The sequence below is a fragment of the Melozone crissalis genome, unplaced genomic scaffold (genome assembly GCF_028551555.1).
Source record: "Melozone crissalis strain CALT ecotype California unplaced genomic scaffold, PUWL_Pcris_2 ptg000027l_1, whole genome shotgun sequence".
In the NCBI taxonomy this organism is placed as follows: domain Eukaryota; kingdom Metazoa; phylum Chordata; class Aves; order Passeriformes; family Passerellidae; genus Melozone; species Melozone crissalis.
The window spans coordinates 35,219,939-35,232,300 of record NW_026535805.1 but is presented as its reverse complement, the minus strand read 5'-3'; the positions used below and the strand labels follow the sequence as shown (position 1 = coordinate 35,232,300).

The 12,362-nt window shown below is 44.6% G+C and overlaps 1 protein-coding gene across 1 annotated transcript in view; it reads right to left on the bottom strand.

Moving 5' to 3' along the window:
- Nucleotides 1–10,664, bottom strand: part of EZR (ezrin) — a 37,184-nt gene extending 26,520 nt beyond the window's left edge. The window contains exon 1 of the mRNA XM_054279504.1: nt 10,532–10,664. Within this exon, the coding sequence (XP_054135479.1) occupies nt 10,532–10,543 (12 nt within the window). The 5' untranslated portion in view covers nt 10,544–10,664. The remainder of the gene's footprint in view (nt 1–10,531) is intronic.
- Between the last annotated feature and the right edge of the window lie 1,698 nt (nt 10,665–12,362).

The following is a 12,362-nucleotide window of genomic DNA, read 5'->3' as shown; positions in this document are numbered from 1 at the left end:
CACAGTCTGCTGACAAGGAGGAAGAGAGCCTCAGCAGCTCACAAAATGTGAATTTTAGACGGCCTCAGTGGCCTCCCCCTGGCTGACAAGGCAGGCTGGTGGCGCCCACTTGAGCGACCCAGTTTCCCAGCATACCATGCTAAATCAAAATACCCCTCCGTGAACTGAAGGACGTGTTCCATTTCAGATCTCATTGCGTTAAACATTGCTTCCTCATTGCAAATAAATGGGAACATTAAGTCACGTTCCAATGGAATTCCTCAGAGTCTATGAAGCAGTTAGGTACTGCTGCATTTGCAACAGGTAAAATTAGAGCCGAGCAGGCTGGTCTTTGTTCCTCAAAACCTTGCTTACCTTCCCAGGAGAGGGAGAAATACCACTGAGGTTCAATTGAGTTGTATATAATAACCTAGAATCTAGTTACTTTAAAATTGTCCAGTACTGTTGTAAGCCTTAACTACTAGTCAGCTTTAATGCAGCAGCTTGCAGAATCATATTTTTGGGGGTACTAGTCCTCAGTATTTAAGGAGCAATAGCTATATCAGTTACACTTAACTGAGATTTCTTAAGTTTAGTCAAGGCAATAGGAGCCCAGGTATTTGCTCTCATGTATGGTGAAAACCATAACTTCTTTTGCGGCAGTTTTTCGGAAGAGAAATAAAGGACTTTGAGGGGAAGCCAAGAAAAACTTTGGAGTGAAATGTGAAAGCTAGACTTCTGGATGAAGTGGAGGGAGGGGGGTTCATGTGAGCAGGAAAACCTTCAACACCCAGATGTGGGGAGTCATCCAGAAATTCCAGTTTTAACAAAGTGGTAGAATTCTCAGAATGAACTTCCCCCTCCCTGCCTACACACACAAACAGGTCACAAGACAGCAAATCCATGGAGTTCAGTATTGCAGCCGTGCCACTTAACTCTTCTTTGTAATATAGCATGAAACTGTCCTTTTAATTAAACATGAACATAATCCTAGAAGGCAAATTCAAACTTTTTTATGTTTAGATGTGCAGAAGATGCCAAACTAAATTACATGCCTATCTCAGTTCCCTTAATGAAGGCCTACTATCTCCTCTGTCAGCAGGTAATAACTGCATAGTAGGCATCTTCGTGACAAATCAAGAAGCAGCAATGGCTGCAATTCAGTTCTTTATCTTAGGTCAAGCAATGACACTTTGCATGCCAAGAGACCATGAAGATTTCATGCAGGTGTGGCAAGTGCAAGTGACAGTACATCTCTGATTGTCCTGGCTCCCAAATGCCTAGGCCCCAGACAGACTTCCAGCATTCTCCACCTCTGGTCAGCTCGGTACAGTTAACAACAACTGCTCAGTGAAACAGTAAAACCAAACACTCTACCCAGAAAGAAAAAAAATTATTTAAGAATCTTTCTCCGGTCACTGAAGATTCCCCCCAACTCTTTCCTAACAAGCAAACAGCATCATTCTGTCTCAAACCAGGAACAAGTTGAAAAGCTGAGAGACAGAGGCCTATCTAAAACTTTAAAACTCAATTATTTTTTTTTAAATGCAAAATTCTCTAGGCACAGCTCTATGCTCTGGCAAGACATAAAGCAACGCAGAGTAAGTCTGAAAGGCCCCAGGATAGTGCCCTTGAACAAAGCCCTGTACATTCAAGGAGCCCAGGTGTTTTTCATGCAAAACACTCACCCTCACTCTCTGTGAGGGATGTAAGAATGATTTACTTTGAACACAATATCATGAAGAAGTAGGAGGGCTTATGGTGTTTCATTGAAATACATTAATGTTCACTTTAAAGGCTCTCTGATGCTGTATAATACTCCATTAGCATTTTCAGAATATCTGTGTACAAGCAGCAGTCTGCTCTTTAAAGGAGGAACACACAGCCAGTGACAACAGGCTCAACACAGCACCACTGCCTGGATGTGTCACTTGCCCTCAATGGATGCTAGGATGGATTTAGGAACACAGAGTGCAGCAACAATAGCTCCTTTGTACATAAAGAATAAATACAGAGGAAAGCTAGAGGCCACTGGATCAAACTCCTGCATACACAGACTGTTTTATCATGACAGCTGTTGCATCTAATTAAACATAATGAAGTTGTGAGACTAAGGCTTCACACATGAAGTTTACAGCAAGTCCCATAAACAATCCTCAAATAAGCTTTATTTCAAGAAGTTGCTCAGAATCCAGAATGGATCAGATCTTCTGCTGTCTTCCATCAGAAACATAAGCATGGGGCCAAGTGCAGATAATAGAGAGTTTATCAAGTTTTATCATAATTGCAGGGTCTTCTAAATAATTTAACATCTCCGATATTTACAGTACATAAAGGGGATTCCATTCTTCTGCAATCCCCTTGAGAGAATAGAAAAAAAAAAATAGTATCTTACAGTCTTGATCTGGAACACAAACATCATTTTATGCCTCTGCTTGGCTTTTTCACTTGGAAGCAACAAACACACAACAATTTCTGCAAACGGTGAACTCCACAGTACAAACTCACAACAACCAGGGCAGGATCTGAAGCTGTGAATAATCTAAATAAAAGCCACAATAGCCTTAGAGTTTCCCCTGAATCTGAGGCACCAATACTGGTGCCTTTTATTCCAATGCTTATGCAGAGATCTATTTTCTAGAGGGCAATGTGCATGGAAAACCCAGTGCCATTACAGTCAGAAGCCTGACAGCAGGAACACAGCCTGACAGCACACAGCTCCCAACACTTTCAATAGACCCTGTGGTTGTTCTTCTGGGGTGGAAGAGCAGCACCTTGCAATGGAACAGGGTGGGCTGAGTGAACACAAGGATTACCTGTGACTTACTCTCTCACAGGACTATGACCTGGGAGTTTAAGGCATCCAAGAAACAATTACTGGAGAAATATTCTCAGTAACTGTACTCTTCCCAGACAGAGACGTTACAGGGTGCAAAGCCATATTTTCATCAGATGTGAACTGGAAGAAGATCAGGGATGCTCAAATAATTACCATGCAAGGACCAACTAAGCTAGCTAGGACTTCTCAGTTTGGAAGAAAATTAACTGAGGCAAGGACATAAGAGCATATAAACTCCTGAGCTGCATAAACAGACTAGACAAGGAACATGTGTTCATGCAGCACTGTAGCAAAGAGGTTTGTAGATAACTTTACAAACAACATGAAGGTTATCTAGGACACAGCCTTTGTTAAAGTATACTATGGATGCTGGAGTTCACAGGGTTTTAAAGCAAGACTGGACAAGTTCACAGAAATCCATTTAGTAACTCATTATATAGGACTTTTCAACCTCCAATACCTCAGAGGAAAGCAACAGTGCATATCTTTGAAATACTCTTCCTCAGGCATCAGCTTTTGGCCAACATCAGAGGTGTACTATTAGGCTACAAGGGCTTCTGCCTGACCTACAAGGCCAGCCATGTTCATATAGACATCAAAGTGGAGAAGGAGAATGAACTCCATTTACTTAGGGAGAAATAGCAGTGCAACAAGTCACACAAGTCCCAGTAATGATGTTTGTTCATTCTGCATTCTAGATACAAATCCTTTTGTCAGAGAGATTTTTGTTTGATATTCCACCCTTCTGTTTTACCTGTTCCATATCAGCCTCTTGCATTTTACTCAGGGACTTCAGTGGAACACACTTCATGGCATTTGTGAAATTTCTTAGTGGGGTTATGTGATGTGATCACCTCTGACAGCTCGATAATCTGATCTATGTGCAATACACTACAATGCTTCCACTTCTCAAGCAGGTACTTCAAACAGCATGCAACAGGCACTATTTGCTCCCAGATAAAGGTAGGTCATGGCAAGTCCTGGAATGTCACCTAAGCACAAAGGCATTGCTCTTGAGCAGTTACAAATCATAAAGGAAAAGTGATTGCAAGGACTGGCAAAGGACCAAAGTACCCCTTCGTAACCCATAGAACAGCTTAAGGGCTCCTGAGATGAAACTCTTCCCCCTCCCCTCACTATCGACGTGTGATGGCAAACAAATGTGCTCCAGTGGTTCCCAAAGTGTACCTTGAGCACAGTGACAGCAGATAAAGCACCTTTCAAGAGTTTGTCTGCACAGCTGTGACAGTTGTTGTGGAGGAAGATCTATTCACCCCCACACTGAGATCAGCGAGTATCAATTATGCAAATCACCCCACCACACACCACAGTTTGTGCAGCAGGAACTCTGCACAATCACTTATCTCCACAGAGACAAAAAGTTAAGCCAGCTAAGTGTACTCAGCTAGGTGTTGAAGAACAACTTTAGCTCCTACAAATAACTCTGAAGGCCAGAACTTACAGTACAGGCTTGAAGTCATCTATTGGGCTACACAGGCAAAATTCAGGTTCAAAAGTGAGATTTTTTTAGTCTCTGCTTCTTTAGGTAGCAGAGAGCTCAGAGACCTCTCTCTGCATCTACACAGCAGTGGTCTCTTGGCAGAACCGAGCCACTCTAGAGTTTTGTAAGCCTGCTCAAGATTCAGCAACAGGACATGCATCCACTCATCCCCAGAGAATTCTCTCTCACACTCATTTCACACTGAGGTTAGTTAGAACAACTACAGCAAACATGGACTTCTTCAAGCAAAAACAAGAAAAGAAGAGACTGTGATAGTAATACCTCAGAGTTTTACACAATAGCTACAGCACTTGCTCGTGAGAGGGAGAAGTAAATGCACACAAACCAAACAGGGCAACCACACACTCCCCTCTCAAAGGAAGCAAAAGGCTGCAGGCCTGGTGTAGGGGGGTTAGCACCTCTTCCACTGAGCCTACGCAGTAGGTAGCCAAATACAAGTCCATGGTCATCAGCAAGAGTTTTTCTTAATTAATTAGAAAGCAGAGTCCTGCATGTTAATTCCTGGAGTCAGGATTTTTCCTTAATGGACAGCTGTCACTATGAGGTGTCCATCGGCCTCAGCTGAGCACCTCAAAGATGAGAGCGGATGCAGAGAAGGCAAGTGAATTTCCCCACTATGAAGTAGGAACTAGAAAGAGAAACAAAATCTGGATCTGAACAGATGAGCAATATGGAGGCAGCAGGGTTAGTTGTTACACTGAGCTATGCCTTGTTTCCAGCCTCATACAGCAACAATTTTCCCCTCTCCTAGGTGCATACACTGCTGTTTTTTGTAATTCCCAGCTCACAGAGTAAATGTTATCTGTTGCAGAAACCAGGCTTCTAAGCAAGCACACAACGCAGCTAAAAGCTAAAGCACATTACTTAACAGTGTGCAGCGAGGTTCAGTGATCCTGGGCAGCACTGCCTTCCATCAAGGTCAATCGAGTGATTATGGGATTTACAGCGCATGTAAAGCTCTCGGGGCACAGGGTGCCAAACAAGAATGACACTGATGTGGGAATCTTCAGTGGTCATCAAGAAGTCTTATTCTCAAAAAGTCCTGACATATCACAGCTTTTTTTTTTTCCTGGACAAAGGAAGATGTTCATGTGGGTGGAGGAAGAGAACAGAACAGGAAGGCTTATCTCCCTCCTTTTGACCTTTAAGAAGGTTAAGAAATTCTTTAATTAGTGACTAACATAACAGTTAACACCCTTGGTTTCTCTGTAGCAGCTAACATCCCACAACAAACTGCCCTCGGAAATGCTTACTCAGCTTACACAGTAAATAAGGGTTTTGGCAAACTGTGAACTCATTCTCTTATAACTTTATTCGCCTCCTTACATTTACTACTCATAGAATCCTCCACCTTCCTTTTGCAGCAGTGGGTGACACATTTGGCAAATGTAAGGGAGTTCTGGCATTTGGCAAATGGAAGCTTCCTTAGGTTTCCATTTTGCCCCAGAATGAGTATACATCTCCTGGTATCAAATACACCATACACTGTATCACATGATGGACTGCAACTGGTGCTTACAAGGGTAATATTTTATTCTTGACTAAATCTATAGCCGTCCATAAGCTGAGAGTATTTTAATTGATTGAGAACACTTAAAGACATTAAAAAGTATTTTTATTTCAGTCCACTTACAGGAATCTGTTGTAAAGAGCTCTGAGATAAAACCACTATGTGTAGTTAGAAAACAGATAGTGAAGAAGAATTGAGAAGATCTTGGAACAATTAATAATTTTAATTGTTTATATTTAGAAAGAAATTCCTGTCACTACACTTGCATATTTTTTTGGCTGGCTTATCAAAAACTTGTTAAATTTTAATGCCATAGTCTGCTCACAGACAGATAAAGGTTTGGCAGAAGACCTGTATTCTGAAAAAACAACTTGAAGACAGCACACATGTATATTCAACACCAAACAGGTACAGAGGACTTGTCTAACCACTTCATGCCTAGCACACACCAGCCCATTATTAACAACACAGGGCTGGGAAAACCCTTTTGAGACATCAGTTCCAGCTCCCCACTCCTACAGGCAGCAGCAATAAATTGTGTACTGTCAAATTTTATCTTAAGGATGTTAGGTCTTGGAATAGTCTTCTAATAAGATCAACAAGGAAGGGGAAAAAAAATTCTACCCACTCACAACCCCCTCCCCCTCCCCATACATGCTTAATTGTTCTAAAAGTTTAAAGTCTCTTAAACCACAAATTGTGCTTAAAGCAATTCTTTCTCCTCTTTGGCATTTAAATTCATTTTACTACACAGGTGAAGGAAGAGATAACTCCTTGAATTCTACCAGGCTGAAATAGCCAAGCACCCTCTTATCTTAAGGTGAAATTTTGTCTGTGGTCATCCCAAACCCACTCTCTAGGTTTTGCTTTGAATTTGTCTGTCCTGGGCACAGGTAAGTACCTTCATTAGAGGAAAGCTCTCACTAGAACCTTCAATTAATGCCTTCTGTTAGAAAAGCCCTACACATTGCAGATAACATGAACAACAGGACAGTTGTACCACTGATTAACCCATCTCCTCCTAACCTATTTAGTGAGGGACCTTCTTTCTCCACCCCTCCAAGTTTAACTCTATGCAAAGGGAACTTATTACCCCAGTCCTTCAATCCCCTTTATATGTGGGCCCTCTGCATCAATAATGCTTCCCCCCCAGCAGCATGACATGAACAGATTCCATTACTATGCTCAGCTTTCTGACCACAGGCCATTAATAAAGGTATTTTAAAAAGGTGCCTCTGGATATTATTCACTTGTATTTTCTCTTTAGGACCATAAGCTGCTAGACTGCACTTACTGCTGTCCTCTCTTTACACAGTTTCATACACATTCACACAAGTATCAGAAGTTCTTGTGTGACACCACATCAATCAAATGCTATGCTGCAAAGCTAACTTAATTTCTTGTGAAACTTTACATTTTGTTTTTTCCCTCCAAGAGGAAACAAAAAACCCAAACCCCAACCAACCAACCAAAAAAATCCACCTTCAATAAAGTAACCAAGAATGCTGGTAGATCAGATCAAATTAACAACTCTATAGACCCGAGATCACATTTCCTCCTCCTTCGGTAAGCACTGTTCATTAGCCCGCAGCCATGCTGTTCTGGCCACAATTTATTAGATTGGTTTGTTTTGCAAGAGGATATAATCCACCTAAAACACCATCAGAAATAAACTAGATCCATGAATCTAGGAAAATGCACAGAGCACACAGACACTCCAGTAATGAAATGAAGCAAGGCTGAGTAATTAAGTTTATTTAGCATTTCACTCATTTCCAGATAACACAGCAAGATTTGGACAAGATGATACCTTTTGCATTTCCTTACAAAATAATTCACTACCTGTAAAGCCTAATGAACCTCTGTACAGACTAGATAGAAATCATGCATCTGAACTGTTGATGAACTCCCAGCCATAAACCCTCATGAACTGGGTATAGGTTATATATTTATAGCTTACCTTGGAGAGACCTCATTACTTTGTAACTGTTACACATGGCAGAATGGCACTGTTAAATTACATATTAACACGTGTCTATATTAACAAATATACTTATTTCAGTATTATTTTCTAGACTTTTACTAAAATTTATTTTGAGCATGGTAAACATGCATCAGGTACAACTAATTGTGACCAAATGTTACCACAGACTGGGGAAGTCAGCTTTCTAGCACTTCACTTTGGTACTCAATTAGGATACAAAATCACTAATGTCCTACTGTTAATGGATTTGCAGTTGTTTACTGTGAAATAATAAATTACAAACATGATCCATAAGTTTCTTTGGCACGTTTATAATTTTTGTTAAAACAATAGTTTCATAGAAAGGTTTAGCTTATTGGGTTGTGGGTGGAGGGGCCAGAGGAGAAGGTGTTGCCAAAATTTTGCTTTCTGCCATCATAATCTTTACTTGTAAATAACTGATGACCAGTGTGTGAGACTTCACACAGCAGCATGAAGCCTGCCAAGCAATACCATATTTACTTATGCCATGTAGACAAGACATATGCAAACAAGCACAGGTAATAAATATTTAGCATCCATGCTAAATAACCAGCAGAAAAACACTGCTTCCCTGTGTATCCCAAGAGGTCGTGCTATCACTCCTCACACATGCCAAAGGCTGTTGTCACATTCGTCCTGAGCACAGTTCTGCCTCTGGAGTGACAGCTTTACATCCTCCCTCCCTGCAAACTGACACGAATCCTATTTAGCTGTATTAAGATTAAATGAGCTGAGTTGGGAAGGATCCAAATCCAGCCTCAGTCTAAAGCAGACAGAGTGAACAGTGTGTTTTACTAAAACAGCCTCTGCAAAATTCCTCTTTTCCATTTACAATAAAGTGGCAGTTAGCCCCACTGAACAGCAGATTAAATGAGAAAAAGGCTTATATTTAAAAAGTGTTGACACAGAGTCCTGTCCATAAATCCCAGCCAGCAGGTCACATCTCAGAAGTCTTTACAGTGCTACTGTCCTTCCCCAGAGGATGGTGGTTTACACCATCCACCCCTGTTATTCACTGGCCACTCAGCTAAGAAACAAAGAAAAATCACCATCTCTGAGGGAATATGAACCTAGCACTGCCAAGCAAAAGGATAAACACAGCTGTATTTTTTTAAGAGATTAAAGAGTTTTTGTACACCTATCCATGGCTTCCAGCGTGACTTAGTCCTAAACCAGGATTTCAGATTATTCTAACCAGGATATTTCAAGAAAGCACTCTGTAATTAGCAAACAGCTAACAAGGCAGAAAGAGATTATTCACACACAACCTTTTATTTCTATACTTTTAAATTATATATTTGCTTCCCCAGTTACAGAAGGGCCCTCTCAGTTAGTTGCTATTATATGCAGCAATATATCACCTCCTACTGATGAAATCCAACCAGAGAGACTGAAGATTTATGAGTTCTTAGGACTGAGCACAGTTTGGTTTTGGAGTGTTTTTGTCTTTTGTTGGGTTGGTGGGGTTTTTTTTGTTAGGTTTATAGAAACTGCTATGTAAGTTAATCTAAATGCTTAAAAAAAAAAGTTCAACTAACTTCAACGTTATGGTGATAAAACATCAATTACTTATTCCCAAAGATAAGCTTGTTTGCTCTTATTTCACATTTCATTTAAGTGAGCTAATACTTACACAAGTCCCTCACTGCATTGCAATTTGAGAAATATTGCCTCTATTGAAAATAGATAGTAACAACAATCTGTTCTGATTATGCTCTTCAAAGTTCAAAAGTGCGTCTGCTCGGAGCTCCGCATTAGGCACTTGGCTCCCCAAGGGAATTACCGTCTCTAACCGGCACAGGAGCTGCAGACTTTGAAATAAAACAAACAAACCCACTACAAGGTCGGAGGAGGAGGCGCTGAGGAGGTGGTGGTGTCAAGAGAAAGAAGGAGGGATAAAAAAGACCGTTCAATTGAAAAAAAATAAAAATCCAACCAAAAAAGGAAACAGGTCTTCGATAATGACTGGTAAAGACCAGCGTGGAGAACTTTCTTTAAGAGTCCCTAGCATTTAGTTTCTAGATCGCAAAACAAGGAGGGAACAAGCTTTGTCCTATGTTTACAGATGCATACATGCTTCCTGTAGATAAATGCACAGGCCACAAGCACACTAAATGGCAGCGGCGCAGTTGTATCATTTCTCGTTAAGCGGGAGCATGATGAAAGCTCTTCTTTCGAGAGTTACTCGGCAGCTCTGTGCATATCTAGCACGGAAGCGCTGCACAAGACGGAGCAATCCACCGCCTGATCTCTGGAGCACGGAGATCCGGGGCTCCGCGCTCCCTTTCCCGGTGGCGGGACGGCGAGGAGATCCCGCAGCCCACCCGAGATCCTCCGTCCCGCCCGCGGCCCTGCGCCCGCAGCAGCCGCCCTGGCGATCCCTCCGTCCCTCCCGCTCCGAGCGGCCGCTGATGTGGCTCCGGCGCGGGGTGCCCGCCGCTCCCTCCGGCGCCGCGCAAACTTCCCCGGGCGCTCGACTCCAAACGCCCCGTCCAGCCGCGGGGAGCAGGGACGGGGCTCAGCCCTTCCAGCCCGGCAAAAGCCCGCGCCGCGACACCCGGAGGTGCCCGCCCCGCCGAGCGCCCGGGCTCGGGCAAGCCCCCGACGCTCAGCGCCGGGCGGGCGGGCCCCGGTGCGGCCCCGCGGAGCGCCTCCCTCCCACCGCGCCCCGCTCACCGGCTTCGGCATTTTGAGGGCTGCTGGTGCTTCTGCTACTCCCGACACAAACGTTCATGCAGCGCCTGCCGCGCCTCTGCCGAGCGCCCCGTGCGGAGGAGGTGCAGGAGGAAGGAGCCGCTCCCGGCCACGGCGGCAGCGCAGCCCGCGAGTGCGGCGCCGGCCGCCCGGCGGCGGGTTAAGTACGGCAGGTGGAGCCCGGCCGTGACTCACCGCCGCCGGCCATTGCCCGCCGCTCCCCCCGGCGCCTGCCGAGCGCGGCACCGGCCTCGCCCAGCCACGGGGCACCCCCGCCGGCTTCGCTTCGACGTGCCCGGCGCGCAGGGGGCACCGCGGCCCGCAGCCTCCGGCAGCCCCCGAGCCCCTCGCCGTGAGGGACGGCCGGGCGGGCAGGAGACAGGGGCGGGGGCGGCGCCGCCCCGACCCTCGGGCACGGCTGGGCCCCCGGGGCCTGTGCGGCCCCTCCGAGCACGGCCCCGGCCCCGCCGGAGACCCCCGGCCCCGCCGCCCTGCCCTGCCCTGCCCTGCCCTGCACCTGCCGGGGCCACGCCGGGCTCGGTGCTTCCCGAGCCGGTGGATGGCACGGGGAAAGCGTCCGTCCGGCACAGAGGTGATGCCTTGGGGATGGTCTGTAATAGTTGCTGTGTTTCTTGAAGTGCGAGGTCAGAAAATATGATTATTTAACAAAACACACAGGCTTGCTTTGTGTAGTAAAGCATATTTTCAGCGATGTCAGCAAAAGAGAAAACTTTGAAAATGCATCTAAACTCAGAAACTATAGAGTATACTTCAGGTGGTTCTAACTTTTTGTAAAGTTCATGCAAGTAGAGTAACAATGAATAAACACACAGAGATAACAAAATTTGTGTCTCTGCCCCTTGTTCCTTCTCCCTCCTCACCCATGAGTGAAATGCACTTCTGTGGATAGCGCCTGTCAGGAGCTGCTGGCCTCCCACTGCATCTCCTTGCTTGGCTGGTCACAAGAGCGCATTGATTTACATAGTCATGGGCAACGTGCGGCCTGTAGGACACAGCTCTTCCACTGCGCCAGCAATGGCACATAGCCGGGCTGTGAGATTGAGGAAATTGTGCAGCCTGTCCCCAAACCACTGTCTGCAACACCCCACTTCAACCACTGTCTGTCTGTTTGGCATAGGACATAGGATGGGAACAGAGAGGCACAGAACAAAGAGAATAACACCCACTACATGGAAAATTTATAGGACAGGAGAGAGCCTGGGAAATATCAAGGGATGGTGACAAAAAGGATAGCCTAAACAATACAAGTCTTGCTTTGGCAGAGTTCCAAATGGTGTCTTCCCCCACAGAGTCCACCAAGCAGCACTTGGTTGTGCCACGTTTAAATAAAAGAATCATTACTGTGTCAGGTCTGTGAAAGAAAGGGGAGGGGAACCCAGTTGGAGGCTGAGAGAATTCATGGTAGTGTTCCTTTCCTGTTGCATGATCCTCAGAGATTAGAGACGGCTTTAGCATCAAAACAGCCATGGGGGTGGCAGCTTGCAACAGCAGGTGAGAAGAAATAGTCTAAGCTGAACAGCTTCCAAGAAAAGGGCCATGGGATCAAACATCCTTGGGAAACAGATATGGCCTCCATTTTCATTTGAAACAGTTCCACTGAGATTTACTTGGGTCAGGTTAATTTAACAAAATAAGCTGACACTCAGTTGGATTGGGTTAGCTTAACAGATATATGATTTGTGAAGACACTTTCTTTGCTCTTCTGTTAAGCAATAAGTTTATGGTGGCATTTCATGCTTTATTCAGCAAGATGGCACTGGAAAGAACCAGTGCTTTGGGTAGGCTGTCAAGC